This window comes from Sus scrofa, chromosome 18 (assembly GCF_000003025.6).
Source record: "Sus scrofa isolate TJ Tabasco breed Duroc chromosome 18, Sscrofa11.1, whole genome shotgun sequence".
Taxonomy (NCBI): domain Eukaryota; kingdom Metazoa; phylum Chordata; class Mammalia; order Artiodactyla; family Suidae; genus Sus; species Sus scrofa.
The window spans coordinates 28,898,461-28,916,242 of NC_010460.4; the positions used below are offsets into that span (position 1 = coordinate 28,898,461).

The 17,782-nt window shown below is 32.9% G+C and overlaps 1 protein-coding gene across 1 annotated transcript in view; it reads left to right on the top strand.

The window, feature by feature from the left end:
* Positions 1-12,467, top strand: part of ASZ1 (ankyrin repeat, SAM and basic leucine zipper domain containing 1) — a 51,788-nt gene extending 39,321 nt beyond the window's left edge. The window contains exons 9-13 of the mRNA XM_021079021.1: positions 146-202; positions 1,162-1,271; positions 7,769-7,874; positions 8,698-8,811; positions 12,020-12,467. Coding sequence (XP_020934680.1) covers positions 146-202; positions 1,162-1,271; positions 7,769-7,874; positions 8,698-8,811; positions 12,020-12,172 — 540 coding nt within the window. The 3' untranslated portion in view covers positions 12,173-12,467. The remainder of the gene's footprint in view (positions 1-145; positions 203-1,161; positions 1,272-7,768; positions 7,875-8,697; positions 8,812-12,019) is intronic.

Below are 17,782 nucleotides of genomic sequence, written 5' to 3' on the forward strand. Positions count from 1 at the left end.
CACCTGCATATCCTATCTCCTCTATAAAGCTGAAAGTTGTGTAGGAGGGTAGCATATAACAGAGTAACTTACGTACACTAGCCTATTTCTCCTTTTACTATTTCCTTTATATTGAAAGGTGGCATTTTTTTTCCCTTTTCTTCAGGAAAGGGATATAACTTTAAGACACCTTCTGACCATGAGGAAAGATGAGTTTACAAAGGTTAGTAGCAGTTTCAAAAACATCAGACATTATCTTTCATATTTTTAATATTTTGGATCCTTTTATTTTATATTTTTAAAAAATCCTACAGCTGCAGACTGTGAGTGATCTTTTGCTGAGTTCCACATTAGCTATGATTATGGAAGAACATACCTAAAGTCTTCCATTACAATATTAAATTACTTTAAGAATATTTAAAGACTTAGAGGTTTTTTTCTTTCTTCAGATTAGTTGTGACATCTCAACGAAAATTGATGCTTTATTTCTAAATATGAAAGATTTGGAAAACAGTAGACAATAGGCTACTTAGCAATAAGAGGTGTTTTTTTGTATATGTGGATATGAACAGGTGTTGTTCAAATATTGCCTTTTGCAAAATTCTCAAAATGATTAAGACCTACTTTGCCATGTAGTATTAAGTAACAATCTGAAAATAGCTATAGGAAATATCAAATATACTTTCATAAATAGGATATATGTAAAAAGGAATGATCTTCCTGCATGAAACACATTGGAAACTTGAAGGCTTTAATAAATCAAACATACTACTTAGCTAAATCCACGATAGAAAATTTAGTGAATAAATTTTAGTTCTTAAGGTAGAACACAGAAAGAAGGCTTAATTCTCACTTAATCATTGATAACACTTTAAATAATATTTTGAGGGAAAATTACTCTTGGTTTCTGGAAAGATTGTATATTAAAATCTAATAATTTGTTTTTAGAATCCATCAAAATTGTTATGTAATGAAAAATTAATTATAGGCACTATATATCTAAATAAGTAATGATATAACCTTATCATTCCAGTTGTAAGCAAACTCGTGTATTTCTCAGTATTTTTTCCAATATGTATCTATTTTTTCAAGATGTGAATTAAGTAGAAAAATTCTTCAGTAATTTTGAATATTGTTAAAAGTATGACTACCTTATGGCACCTTAAAATTATTTCTGCTTAGAATGGAATTACCAGTAGAGATCAACAGAAAATTCTGGCTGCTCTTAAAGAACTAGAGGTAGAAGAGATAAAATTTGGAGAATTACCTGAAGTGGCAAAGTTGGAAATCAGGTAAAATTAACTTATTTGTTTACATTAATACCATTTAGAACCATCTTTCTTCCTTAGTTGAATTTTGATAATGTCTGAGTCATTTTACTTGATACCATCATTTTCCTAGGGATAGGGGTAGTTCATTTTGCAATATACAGTGTTCTGAATGGAAAGTACTTTATAAAGTCAATTTTTACTGAGAAGCAAAATCATGCTTCTATCTTAATTCACATAGAAATTTTTTTTATTGCATTTTGTTAAATGAGCTAATTAAAAGACACCATGCTTTTTATGGTATAGCTGTGACTCTCTAAATCATTTAAGTATCAAATTGAAAATTCAAAGTGTCATTTTTTTTGCTTAGAGCAATAAGAAAGTGTTCATGTAGCTCAGCTCTATTTCCAGCCTTCTTCTTTTTGAAATTATGTTATCAATAATATATACACAGTACAATGTATAAAATAGATAACCAACAAGGACCTACTGTATAGTACAGGAAACTATAATTTGTAAGGGAAAGGAATCTTAAAAAGAGTATACACACACACACATATGTATGTATGTATAACTTAATCACCCTGCACTACACCTGAAACACAACACTGTAAATCAGCTATACGTCAATTTGAAAAAATAAAATAATAAAAACATAGTTATCAATAAAGTTCATTTTCAACATTATAAACTTGTCAAGCACTGATTATTAGTAATCTAATCTCCTTATAGCTTGATGATCTGTATTCAAAGTAATACTCTATCATTGTTTCAAAATAACATACAGCTCTCAAATACTTAAGTCCATTGTAAAGGATGTCAGTTGTGAGGACTTAGCAAACTTTGAATCTCTTCATTTTCTTTACTTTTTAAATTTATTGCCTCTACGAAGGAATATTCTGGGTTCTACATGAATGAATTACAAATTAAATTTTTAAATATAATTTATTTGTATGATGGCAGAGATGCCTCTATGAATTTCTATCGTGAGAGTTAATAGACTGAAAGAATGTACAGAATCCTGGATGGTTCACTTATTAAATCTGTTGGATTTTTTAAAAAATAAAACTGGCAGACATATATTTCAGGAATTTGACCTTGTTATTAAATCACAGACTTTGTTTACATGCTGTTATAGAAAAGATTTTACTTCCCATTTGTTCAGTCATTCTTTAAAGAAGAAATTAGTCATTAAGTCATAAGAAAACTAACAGCAGGAAAAGTTAACTGATTGATTATAATCTTCTGGTAATGTGACTTCAACAATTTAGCTACTGATTTATTTTAAGATACTTTTGTTCTGTGTGCTCAGTTTTATAAAATAGTTACAAGAACACACATGCACAGTACATTTTTTATACAGTTAGCCTTAGTATGTTTTAAGAATTAGAGAATGCAATTTAAAAATACTAATAACTATTTCATCACTACTTTGAGATATTTTGCACAGAACTATTTTCATCCAAGTCATTTTCATCAGTTTTGCCCAGATCTTTTCTCTTAGCCTGACATCCACTTAAATGTGTAAAAGGTATCTCAAGATTATGTCAATTTAGGAAGTAACTTTTCCAAAAAAATGTATCTGTATATATGCAGAATTTTGCATAAAAATACATTGTTCACATTTATTATTTCTAAGCATTCTAAACTTGGAAACTCAAAATATTTAGCTTCAGGTGAATGGTTGAATTATGTTGCATCAATGTAATTATTCTGTCAGTAAAATCATTTTGAGACTTATGGAAAAATAATAATAAAAAAGGCAGATATAAAATGAAGTATAAGGTATAATGCCAGTTGTATATATGCATGTAAAAAATACTGGAAGAAAATGTGTACCATGAGAAAATGTTCTGGGAGAAAATCGTAACAGTTGTCTGTGGGTGATAAAAGTAGTGGTAATTTTACTTTTTTTCAGAAAGTCTACAGTGATCACATAGTACTTCTATTTGGAGTATCTTTATTTAAAATACAAATTTTATCCTAATACTTAACTTCACATTTTAAAATACGGCCAGTTGTTTCAGTCAACTTACACGCTGTTATGCTTCAGTAACAAATAACTTCTCAATCTAAATGACTTAAGAGTTGCAAAGTTTATTTCTTGATCACCTATATCATGGACCAGCTGCAGTGAAACTCCTCATTATTCTGAGAGCAGCCTGGAAAAACAGCACCACTTTGGACATACTGCTCTTGTGGCAAAGGGAAAAGGGAGGTGACAAATCAGTTAGTGGCTCTTAAAGTTCTTTTCAAAAGTTACAGAGTCACTTTCAGTCATATTTTATTTGCCAAAACACGTCATATGGCCAAGCCTCATGTCATCGGGGCATGAAATGTAATCCTCTGGCAGAGGCCTGGTGGCATTTGTCTTTGTAGAAAAGACATGACAGTTTGATCAAATAACATAGTCTGTCATACCTATGCCATATCTGCTTATTCTGAATTATTTAATTAAGTATAAAATTATCAGAGCTGCCATGTTAAGAGTACATAAGTTGTACAGCTCTAGGGTCGGGGGTGGGCAGCCATTCATACAGTGTATGTGAAAGGCACACTATAAATGTTTTTTTAACGGCCACACTGCAGCATATGGAAGTTCCCAGGCTAGGGGTCGAATTGGTGCTTCCCCTGCTGCCCTACACCTACACAGCCACAGCAATGCCAGATCCGAGCAGCCTCTGCGGCCTACACTGCATCTTGTAGCAATGCCAGATCTTTAACCCACTGAGCGAGGGCCAGGGATTGAACCCACATCCTCATGGACACTATGTCAGGTTCTTCAGCCATGGAGCCACAATAGGAACCCCATAAAGTTGTGTTTTTTATCCATATTGAGTGGCCCCCAAAATTATACATCACAAGATAGGTGTCTGTTTTCCTTTCATTCATTAATACTGTGTAATTTTGTTAATAATAGTATTTGCTTATCTGAACTGAGTTAAAAGTCTCCCTTCAGAATTAGAGCTTTTAAGTTTATGTTTGACATATGGATATGTGCAAACTGTCTAAAATATTATATTTGTCAGCAGTTGATATTTTGAATGACATTTCTTTTTTTTTTTCTCTTTAGGGCCACACCCGCAGCATATGGAAGTTCCCAGGCTAAAGGTCGAATCAGAGCTACAGCTGCCAGCCTACACCACAGCCACAGCATTGAGGGATCTGCTACCTACACCACAGCTCACAGTAATGCTGGATCCCCGATCCACTGAGCGAGGCCAGGGATCAAACCCACATCCTCATGGACACTAGTTGGATTTGTTTCTGCTGCGCCACGCAGGGAACTCCCTTGAATGACATTTCTTAACAAATCTTAATTTCTTTTAATAATCATTATATAAAAAATACATAGGGTATTAATGAATTACTCACCAAATAGTTATTCTTATATTGATAATAAATAAAATTTGATTAAGGAGCACTAAAATTTGAGTTTTAAATATACCTTGTATAAATATTACATGGACACATAAAAATTAATACAAGTAATGACTGCTGTTGTTTTGACAGAAGTATATTCAAATTCTGTTCTTTCTAAAGCAAAGGGCAGAAAAAAATGGAATAAAAAAGAATTATATTTGGAAAATATTTTTATAAATACCACTTTTGCTAAATAGAACAACAGCTTATTTAATTTTTTATTTCAATTTGCTTTTATATAGTCATCAGATACTTTTCATTGTTGGTGACTTGATTAAATGTATTACATTTATAAAGTTTGAAGTCTATTTTGTATAAACTGCTTATTTTTCAGCTAAGAAAAAAGACATTTTAAATGAAAATACTAATGTGTCTTAGAGAAAAGTTTGCTATTAAATTTCACTGGGGGTTGACTTTGCTTACTTTTTAATCACCTTTCCTCCCAGAATCAGCATGGAAGAAACTTTGTACAGTGTAGAGTCAAAACTTGTACCTATAAGAATTTTAGTGGGTCTCAGAAGTACCTTTTGGACCCATAATACTAGTTTTTATGTGAATTTTTATTATAGTAGACACTGTAAATCACTCTCCAGAAAGGTCATCTCACGAATTTGTCAACTCTTGACATTAATAATCTATTTTTTTTTTGTCATTCCACTGGAACATCTTATTTTTATCGAAATCCAATGTTATTATCCATTTAAATTTTTTTTTCTCTGAGTCTTTTCCTTGGTCTTTTTCTATTAGGTGTATTAGTTGCTTTGTAGCTTTCAAAATAAATTGGCTTCTGTTACTGAAACTAATCTAGTCACAAGTCTCTTCATTGTCAGAATCAGTGGGCTAATCCTAGTTATTTAACATGCCTGGCTTTTTCCATCTTGACTCTATTCACTTCATTACCTTTCATAACAGACCATAACTCCTGATTTTCTTTTTCTCAGGCTACTTTGCCTTTGAAAAGTAGCTTTTTTCTTCGACCCCTTTCAACTCTCTCCTCATCACAGTATGTGTCTGTTTTTCTTCGTGGTCTTCTCCATGACCACTGTTTTGATTTCTGTTGGTGAGCAAATTGTAGACACTTCTGTGCTACTGTGGTTGGGGCCTGTATTCACAATTGAAGAAAAGACTGAAGTTCTATTAGAAGTTAGTGAAAATAAAGATGTAATTTTTCCTCATGTAAGTTCACCAACTCCCTGAATTCTCTGTAGCGTCATGAGTCTGTGGACCCCAGTATAAGTATCTACAAGACCTTTTTTAAGCTACTTACTGGTTCTTGCCACCTGCCTGTCTCATATCATTGCCATCATCATCATAAAGTTTGTTTGAATGCCATCTCTGTACTGGACAAAATGCTTGGTACTGTCATAATATCATCTCCTTGCATTCTTCTGACAAACCTATTGTCTCAATTCTAAAGATGTGGAAACATATGGCTGAATATTAGGTTTGCCCAGGATTATAAAGCTATGGAAGCTGAATTCAGACTCAGGTCTTCCTGTTGCTCAAGTCTGTGTGCTTAATTATTCTACCATGTTGTTTTCATCCTTCTTTCTCTACCATCCATCCCCAAAAATCTTAGAATCACCCTAGACTCTTTTCTTGTTTGTAATTTTTTTTTTTTTTTTGGCTGCACCTGCAGTATGTGGGAGTTCCTATGCCAGGAATCGAACCTATACCATAGCAGCAACCCAGGGCACTGCAGTAATAATGCTGGACCCTTAACTCACTGCACCACTAGGGAACTTCCTCTTTCTTTCCTTTTACATGTAATCCATGACCAAGTTTTTCACTTTATTCTCCTAAACATTTCTTAAACCAGTCTTCTAATTATTCTCTCTACTCCCACTTTTCTGTTCCTTTAATCCACACCACACTACAAATGATCTTTCTCATCCAAAAATTGGATTTTCTACCTTCCTGTTTAAAATCCTTTAATAATTGTACATTACCCAAAAGATTGTATTCAGTTTCTTAGCATGTCACAAAAGCTCCTTAAACAAATGGTAACATACAGCCTCTTTTCTTACTACTCTCTGATAATCGTATTTTAGTTATATCTTGGAGACCTCCTACTCCCATGCTTTTGCACCTGCTCTTCTCTCCATCCAGAATCTCTTCTCTTCCTTACATACCTTATTTTTAATAAGTTCCAGATTCAGTCAGTCCAAGTATGAACTCTGTAAAGCATTACTAAATCCTTAATCCCATTATACTAGGTTCATTATCTTTAAGTTTTAGATGTCTGAACTATAAACTAGTGTTTTGTTTTTATCTTTTTTTAGGGCCGCATCTGCAGCAAATGGACATTCCCAGGCTAGGGGTAGAATCGAAACTGCAGCTGCTGGCCTGTGCCACAGCCACAGCAGCGAGAGATCCAAGGCACCTCTGCAGCCTACACCACAGCTCACAGCAATGCCAGATCCTCAACTCACGTCCGCATGGATTGAGCCACCACAGGAACTCACTAAACTATGTTAATGGCCTCTACCTAACAGGAGTTGTTGGGAGGAATTTAAAAAATAATAAATGTAAATAACTAGAACAATGCCTTTGTGAAATACAGACACTCAAATAGTGGTCCCTTCTCCATATGTCCCTGTGAATAACAATGTTATAATTGTATGTCTACCTCTCATCCTGACCTTTGAGCTCTTCAACCCTGGAAACTTGGTTTTCTTTGTATACTCAGTGTCCTATTTCAGTCGTTAATACAAATTAACTATTCTGTAAACATTTTTTAAGTATCTAATAATTTTTTTTTTTGTCTTTTTGCCATTTGTTGGGCCACTCCTGCGGCATATGGAGGTTCCCAGGCTAGGGGTCTAATCGGAGCTGTTGACACCAGCCTACGCCAGAGCCACAGCAACGTGGGATCCGAGCCGCGTCTGTGACCTACACCACAGCTCACGGCAACGCCGGAACCTTAACCCACTGAGCAAGGGCAGGGATCGAACCCGCAACCTCATGGTTCCTAGTCGGATTCGTTAACCACTGCGCCACGACGGGAACTCCTAATAAATGTTATGACTCAACAATGACTAACTAAGCATGGAGTGAATTCTTCATATTAGTGATTCCTGTTTATTTCCTCTCTTTAGTGGTGATGAGTTCCTCAACTTCCTTCTGAAATTAAACAAACAGTGTGGCCATTTAATAACAGCTGTACAGAACATTATTACTGAGTTGCCTGTAAATTCTCACAAGGTATTCTACAAAAGTTAAATCAAGAAAAGTATGAATGCTGAAGAATATTCCAGATAAGTTAACGATAATTCAGTAAACAGTAATGGTCTGGTAAAACTATCTTCTACAAAATCACATAAGAACTAAATAAGTCAATTTAATATTATTTCTTTTTATACAAATTAATTGGAAAGCTTTGTTCTAGTCCTCAAGAAAAGGAAAGTGAGTCAGATCGAAAATTAAACTGATCTATGTATTGAACTTACTTTTTATTCTTAAAGGCAATTTAATTGTTTAAAATATGAAGTAATAGGAGACCCAAATGAAAGTTGAAACAAAACAGTGTGTTGAGTGTTATTAAAAACCACATAAATATAAAGGTTTTTTAATGAAAGAAATTTTAAATATAGAAAGTATAAGTACCTATAAAAGTAAACTTATTTTGTAAAGTTTTTCACATTATTTGGTTTTAGCTATTTGTGTGTATGTTTGTATATAGTGAAAAATATTTAATGTACTTGTTTTCCCATGATTTTTATGTAACACTAATATGGCAATCATGTTATTCTTAAAATCTTCATGATTTTATTTACTCACAATAAATATTATTATTACTAATATTAGTCTTCAATGTTTTCTATATATATATATAGAAAATGTATTCATAAACCTGATTTGCCTGTTTATATAAAATTACTGAGTTCTTCTGGTGTCAGGATTTATCCTGAACAAAAAATGCTTTTCATATATTTAATGTTTGAGAATGTTGTGTAATTTTGTGCATATAAAGTTGTGAAAAGTTGTTTCCCATTCTTTAAAATGTAACTTTTGAAAATATTAACAGATAGTACTAGAATGGGCTTCTCCACGGAATTTTACTTCAGTTTGTGAAGAACTGGTTAGTAATGTTGAAGATTTGAGCGAAGAGGTCTGCAAACTAAAGGACTTAATTCAGAAGGTATAAATTTAAAATAAAAAGGGAAAATTATTTACAGCCTAATATGTTAGACAGTGAAGCAGTTCTGACAGAGCAACTTAAGTTCCCACTAGACAAGTAAAAAAGGACAGTTTCCCAAAGAAGAAATATATATAGGAAACAAACTTTTTTGGTCATTAATGAAGTGCATACTGAAAAAACAATGATAGATCATTTTCATCCTGTAAATTAGCAGGGAATGTATTACCCTACCCTTTACTGGCTGTAGTTCACCAAACTGATATTTTCACGTGAGACGGTTATCATAAGCACTATCAGAAATAGTCTGGCAAGATGTGCCAAGAACCAGTGAAATATTTGTATCCTTCAGTAGTACTCATTTAATGATTCCAGATTTGTGTATACCAGAAATGTCCTGTACCAAGAGAATGATTTAGTAGATTATGGTTTAACCATTTGTTATAATTATATGTGGCCATTTTAAAAAGTAATGAAAAGGAAATATCGATTTGTTAAAGATAAGTTATAATTTTTATTTATGTGTAACTGTGAAGATAAAAAGTTGTTACCAAAAATGAAATGTTTATTAGCTTTGTTAATGAGATAGAGTTGTGGATGAAATTTCCTTCTGTTTTCTAGACTTTTTATAGTATCTTTCATAATTTAAAAGACTATGGGCTTTTTTGGTTCTTGTTTCTATACTCATACGAAGTATATGTCTCAGTTTAAGGCCAGGTGATTTTCCCCCTTTTAAGAAAATCAGCTATAACAAAATCTAAGCTGCTGAAATAGAGAACTCTGTTGAAGATAGATATTAAAGGAAAATACTTTAGCTTGACTAGAGAACTCACTTCTGAGTTCTAATAAATATATTTGATATCTCTGAAGTCTATGCAAAAAATTGAATGTGAACATTAGATTATGCATAAAATTTTTATAGCATCAACCCATAAGTTATTTAGTATTTTCATTATTTGAGCAAAAAGTTACTTTCCTCAAACTTTTTTTGATAAAATAATAAAATAAAATAGAGTCTTTTAAAAAATTGAGCCGAAAATTGTGCCCCAAATTGTGAAGCAAAACAAAATTATGGGGCAATAAAGACATTTAAAATAGGGCAAATGAGCAATATATTTCAAAAGTTTTGTAGATAATAACTCCTTTCCAGAGAAGGGCATCTTAGAAGTGATATTATCTCTGACATTTATTCATTCAACAAACATAAGAGAGCCTGCTGTATGTCAGGCAGCTGTGCTACACATTAGTGTCCTAATTATTCTCTCTACTTCCATTTTTGTGTTCCTTTAATCCACATCACTCCCAAAATAAACTTTCTTGTGCAAAAATGTGATTTATACTTTCTGAACTCGCCAACAACATAAAAATTAAAGCACCATTCATCTTCACTGTATCTGTCATTTAGAAGAATTGAGGGGAAATGGTATTGATTTTACTTATAAGCATGGTGTTTTTCATGAGAATCCGAGGGAAATTTGGAAGGATTTATATGAAGATACTTCCTGCAAAGTATCAACCTTTAATGTTTAGCATAAGAAATTCCCTAAGACATCTTTGTGGCAGAATTGGTAATTATTTGTTTTCACCAAGATAAACTAAAAAAATTTGGGGGGGTAAGGTGGGGGATTAAAATGAAATTAGAGAAAGAGACCAGATTTTTCTTAAAGGGATGAAATTAAATACTACTTTACGTGTAACTTTGGCTCTAAAACGTAATTCAATCAGGTACTATAATATTTATTTTAATATTGTATTCCTATAGAGAAAAATTTCAGCTTTCTTTAGCTAAATGGCAAGTCTTTTTTTCTTTGGTCTTTTCTACCTTGAATCTAAACATTTCTATATAAGGACTAGCCTTGAAAACATATTTATTGGTTAATAATAGCAACAGATACAGTTCTCTGGGCAGAAAAGTCTTAATTTTGCAGCAACATGCATTGGTTTTGTGGAGTAGTCTTAAACAAGTAATAATCACCAAAATGAGATTTCATTTAGAGAACTATGAGGGCTTTCAGATTCAGGAGTATGCTATCATGCCTGTTAAGCGTATAATGTTTCACAGATTACCAATAGTAACAGAAGGGCTTTTTTTTAAGGAAACATGAGTTTTCATAGATAAGTATATGGAGGTAACAACGAGAGAGGGTGGGAGAGGTCAAGGCCAGGCTCTAACACCACATCATTCTCTTTCAAACCAGTACACTGACAGGCTCCTGTCGGGGTCATTCTAAGTAATTGGTTAATAAAGGGAATGACTGTCTCAGGATTCAGTAAATGGAGCATCAGTGTCAAAAAGGAATCTGTTACTGAATGAAGCCATTTGGAAGTTAGACCAAGAATACAGTATTAATGAGATTGGCATTGAAGTCCATTTTCTATTGTAAATTTAAAATTAATTTTGTAGGGTTTTTTAATTAAATATTTACACTGTAGATTTGAGAAGTAGTTATTCTTGCTAATGTTGAAAGTATTTATGTCACCACTCCAGCACAGGATGTTTCTAGTAAATATCACTCCATAAATGTGCCTGATTCTTTTTATCTTTGAAGGATCTTATGGTTTCTGCTCATTCTCCCTCTTCTGCCCCTCCCCCAACAACTATCTTCTCTCTCTCTCTGTCTCTGCCCTGTGCCCCCCCCCCAACGAGTTGGGAGGGCTTTCTTTAGCAAGAAAGTTCTATATATGGGAATTTAGAAACTGCCTGGGTCATATACCTTCATTGCTGAGAAATGCTGAAAGAACCACTGAAGTTTTTGTTAATATTTGTTCCTGCAAATATATTTAAAGGATTGGACTTCTAGAGTTAGCATCGAATCTTCCAGTTTGGGTTGAATTTCGTGTAGGTATGCTATTATAGGAAAGGTTCACTTTTTTCTGAGAAGTCAGTTAATACTTAATACAGAAGAAAAAATGATTGTCATTCCTGTAGGTAGAAACGGAACTTTTATCTCCTGACATAAAACAATGATTTTTAAAATAATCTATATAATTATTTATTTTTAATCTAAAACTAATAGCTTCCTATAAGGGAATGCTGGTTGAAAGAAAGACTTTTTTAAGACTGAAAATCTCTAAGTGTTCTATGGGAATCTTTCACTGGCTACATTTAAATCAAATGAATTAACATGAATATTTTGATACGTCTTAAAAGATTTTTTGTTTTCAGTTTATTGTATATTAACTCTTTTCTTTTTCCCATACTAAACATTAGTTGCAAAATGAACGAGAAAATGATCCAACTCATATACCATTAATGGAAGAAGTATCTACATGGAAGAGTAGAATTTTGAAGAGGACAGCTATTACAGTATGTGGATTTGGGCTGCTGCTTTTCATCTGCAAGCTCACTTTTCAGAGAAAATAAGCCTAATATTTGTTTTGAGTAGTATATGTATGTCTTACTCAAATTATCTAAAAATATTGCTTTTAACTATTTGTGGCACAATATAACTACATTCTTTGCCAGTAATCCATAGGAAAAAATTATGGTAGCATAGAGCAGATTGTTCCTTTAGAAAGTGGTTTGTCAGTTTGAGTTAAAAATATAATTTGTTGTATTTTTCTGTTACTTGTGATCAAGCAGTAAATTATAAGTGATTCTTAAGTTTGATCCTATTGTATGACTCTAAATTACATTCAAAATAAAAATTTTAGCTAATACTGACATTTAAAAAAGTGTGTTCATTCTGTCACAGTGAATCTTACAGAATTTTTAAATATTCATAAGCCAACAGCTTTCTTTCAGTTCTTATTTTTCCCTTCCATTATTAATAAGAAATTTCTTATTTAATTTTTAGTTATATATCATTATGAGGAAATTATTAACTTCAGAGTGTTTTATTATATATACTGAAGTATAAAGATAAAATGTAAAGATTTTGAATTATGGATTAAAAATCCTAGGAAAAATTTTGTAAATGTAAATTTTAAGAAGCAGAAAATTTAGGAGTTCCTGTTGTGGCTCAGCGGGTTAAGAACCCAACTAGTATCCATGAGGATGCAGGTTCGATCCCTGACCTCACTCAGTGGGTTAAGAATCCAGTATTGCTGCAAGCTGCAGCATAGGTCACACATGCAGTTTGGATCTTGCATTGCTGTGGCACAGGCCGGCAGCTATAGCTCTGATTCAACCCCTAGCCCTGGAACTTCCATATGCACAAGTGCAGCCATAAAAAGAAAAAGCAGAAAATTTAGAGAATAATGTAGAAATCCCAAATCACATTCAAATTTTTTATGTAATGTACTTATGGGAACATATGACATGTACTGTGTATAACATTCTTGAAGATGTTATGAAAGTAAAGAGCACTTGGCTTATAATTTCTCATATCAACCTAAAGAAGTAATGGACAATTTCTCTGTATTTTTTTTTCAAAATCAAAGTGATACTTGGATTTTAAAAGTAAAGGTAATAAAAGAACAGGCCTAATTTAGCAGGCAGTGTAGTAGGTTAAATCTTGCTTGACTGAGTACTATACTTAGAACAGGAGGAACCATAAAAGACCCAGAATTGCCAAAACAATCATGGCGGGGGGGAGCAGGAGATTTAACTCTCTCAGACTTCAGACAATATTACAAAGATACAGTAATCAAGACAGTGTGGTACTGATATAAAAGCAGACATTCGGATCAGTGGAACAGAGCAGAGTGCCCAGAAATAAACCCAGACACCTATGGTCAGTTACTCTTTGACAGAGGAGGCAAGAATATAAAATGAGAAAAAGATGGTGTCTTTAGCAAGTGGTGCTGGGAAAATTAGCTGCATGTAAATCAGTGAAACTAGAACACCGTCTCACATCATGCACAAAAATAAAATGGCTTAAAGACTTAAACATAAGACATGCCACCATAAAACTACAAGAGAACATAGGCAAAACATCTTTGACATCAACCATATGAATTTTTTTTATGTCAGTCTCCAAGGCAATAAAAATAAAAACAAATGCATTGGACCCAATCAAACTTAAAAAGTTTTTGCACAGAAAAGGAAATAGAACAAAATGAAAAGCAGTCTACACAATGGAAGAAAATATTTGCAAACGATGCAACCAACAAGGGCTTAATCTCCAAAATATAAAAACAACTCCTACAACTCAACACCACCACCAAAAATAAACATACAACTCAACTGAAATGTGGGCAGAAGACCAAAATAGACATTTCCCCAAAGAAGACATATGGATGGCCAGTAGATACATGAAAGGATGTTCAACATTGCTAATTATTAGAGAAATCAAATCAAAACAACAACACAGGTCAGAATGACCATCATTAACAAGTCTACAAATAACAAATGCTGGAGAGGGTGTGGAGAAAAGGGAACCCTCCTATTGATGGGAATGTAAATTGGTACAACCACTATGGAAAACAGTACGGAGGTTCCTCAGAAAACTAAATATAGAACTACCATATGATCTAGCAATCCCACTCCTGGGCATTGCTAGATCATATGGACAAAACCATAATTTGAAAAGATACATGCGCTCATGTGTTTGTCGCAGCACTATTCACAGTAGCCAGGATATGGTAACAACCTAAATGTCCATCAACAGATAAATGGATTGAGAAAATGTGGTATATTTATATAATGAAATACTACTCAGCCATAAAAAAGAATGAAATAATGTCTTTTGCAATAACATGGATGCAACTAGAAATTATCCTACTAAGTGGAGTAAGTCAGAAAGAGAAGGACAAATACCATATGATATCACTTGTGGAATCTAAAATGTGCGCAAATGAACCTATATACAAAACAGAAACAGACTCAGTCATAGAGAATAGACTTGTGGTTGCCAAGGGGGTGGGGGAGTGGATGGACTGGGAGTTGGGGGTTAGCAGATGCAAACTATTGCATTTAGAAGGTAAACAACAAGGTCTTATTGTATACCACAAGGAAACCATATCCAACCTCCTGGGACTGACCATGATGGAAAATAATATTTTAAAAAGAATATATGTATGTATGTATGTATGACTGAGTCACTTTTATGTACAGGAGAAATGGGGAAAACATAATAAATCAACTATAATAAAAAAGAATAAAGTGATTTAAAAGGAAATGTAAAGGTTTAAGACATAGAAATAAATTGGACTATGGAAGGAAAATAGGTACATATTTTAACACAAATCATGTTTCACTACTAGCCCTCAAGCCAACTAAAGGTATTTAATCTTAGTTTCCTTTAAAAAAAAAAAAACTGTAGGAAAGAGACATACTACCTGATTATCTCTTTACAGTAGTCTTTCACATCAGTTCATCTTAGAGATGATGATATTGCCTCTGTTGGCTGGATGGGTTGCTAATTTTTTCTCTAACCAAACCAAAATATAAGCATCTCTCAAATATTAGTACAGGCTATGAAAATACAAATTGATAAAATATTTGCTTTCCAAAAGGATTTATCACAGAATTCCTTAAAATAGTGAACTGTCCCAGTGTACTTCAAATATAATTAGCTATTCAGGGAAAAGAAATATGTAAAGTTTCACTGCATCTGCATTTTCTGAGTATATTTTAACTCCCCTTGACAAATACAGTATAATTTTTCCATTAGAGACTTAGAAATAGGAGGGCAGAATTTGCTGTGATTAATTCAATTGTTTCTTCCTGGGTAGAATAAGTAAGAATTTCCTCCTGGTTTAAAATTGGTTATTTTATCTAGAGCACAATTCTCTTCTTACTCTATGATTATTTGACTTGATTACAGTGCTTTCCTATGAGGGAGGCAGGGTATAACTTCTGGAATATTCATTCTTTTACAAGATAGCTCAGTACAAATTCTTTTTCTTCCTTTTATAAAACAAGCTCGGTGGAGACCTCCCCAAAACCACAGACTAAATGTTGTAAACCGAGTTTTAATTCTATGCCCTTGAAAGTAGTCGTAAAACTTTACTTTTTATTAATTGGTATTTAATTTTTCATTAGTTGGGATTGGAAAAATGTTCCTATATCTTTGGAATCAACTTTGAAACTCAGATAATCCATTATAAGCACCTGTTGGAATGCAGGTATCTTTGAGACGCATGCTTGCTTGCTATTATTCTCCAGTGGAGTGCTTAGCGCAGTCTAACTCTGTTACATTTCTCTGGCATAGTCATTAACCTTTCACTGGATAACTATTTGACACTGCTCTATCCTCAAACTTGTAAGACCTTTTCCTCATCTCACTCTTAAAGGATGGCCTTGCTTCTTACTGTCCTGGGAAATAGAATCAGCTGAAGAAGAACTTGCATACCTGCTTTCCTTTGATTAAGACTTTTTTTTGTAAAGGACAAGATACTGAATATTTTAGGCTTTGCAGGTCATATTGTCTGTCACAACTTCTTAACACTGCTACTGTAGTGCAATAGCACCTGTAGACAATACATTAATGAATAGGTGTGGCTGTATTACAATAAAACTTTATTTATGAAAACTGGTGGTCACCCAAGTTTAGCCCATCAAGCCATAGTTTGCCAATCCTAGTTTAATACCACACAATTACAACTATGAATTATTTTTATTTTTATTCAGTCTGACAATCTCTGCCTTTTGACTGAATTGTTTAATCCACTCACATTCACTGTTATTACTATTTTATGGACATATTGGAAACAGCCATCACTTTTATTCTCTGTAAGTCTCATATAGAAAAATCTCTTCAATGATTATCCACATATTTTTGAGTTATTTTCACAGGATTTCTCAGTTATTTGCTCTAGGGTTTACTATATGTACTTTAAATTATAAGAATCCACCTCAGATTTATACTAAAGTCCAGTGAGATATAGTAACATTATTCTTCTATAGCTCTATTCCATTGTCTTCCATCATTTTGTACTCATTATCATTCATATTACTCCTATACATGTTACAAACTCAACAATACAGTGCTGTAATTATTGCTTTATGTAATTTTATGTCTGTTAAAGAAAAACTGTCAAGTTTATACTTAAAGAGTGTGTTATATTTACATTCTTATTTACTATTTCTGGTTCTCTTCATTTGTTCTTATGTGTTCAAGTTACCATCGGGTGTTATTTCTTTACTCCAGTACAACTCTGCTCCCACCTACCTTTGTGCTCTCATTTTCAAATATAACACATTTCTATTTGTTATAAACTCAACAATACAATTATGTACATATTTCTTTAAACAACTGCTTTTTTAAATTGCAAAAAAAAAAAGAAAGATATTATAAGTATCTTTACCAGTGCTTTCGGGTTTTTCTTACAGATTTAGATTCCCATTTGGGTTTACTTGTTTTCAGTTTGAAGAACTTTATATAGTATTTCTTATGAGGTGGGTCTCCTAGCAATTAATTAAGTTTTGTTTATCTGGAATAATTTTTGTTTTGCCTGTATTTTTTTAAAAAAGTTTTCTTAGATATATAAGATTGTAGATTAATGGGGCTTTTTTTTTCCTTTCAAAAATTTGAATATGTCATCCCACTGCTCTCTAGTCTTCTTCTTCTTTTTTTTTTTTTTTGTAATGAGAAGTCAGCTTTTGACATTTTGGGACTTCTTTGTACAAGTCATTTTGTTGCTTTCCAGATTTTCTCACTGTCTTTGTCTTTCAGCATTCTTACAATGATGTATCTGGATATGAGTCACTGTATTTATCCTACTTGTACTTCATTGAATTTCTTGCATGTGTTGATTAATGCTTTTCATCAAATGTGGGAAATTTTCAGCCATTATATCTGGGAATATTTTTTTCTATTCCTTTCTCTCAGTTTCTGGTATTCCCATTATGCCTGTATTGGTGGATCCAAGTGTCCCATATTTTTCTGTTTATTTTTCTTCAGTCTATTTTCTATCTGTTCTTTGAATTGCATAACATCCTTTTATGTTCAGTGATTCTTCTCCCAGTTCAAATCAACTATTGAATCATTGTAATTTTTTATTTCAGTTATTGTACTTCTTAAATTCAGAATTTCTGTTTGGCTCCTTTGGTTCTTTTTTAATGATTTCTACCTCTTTATTGATATTC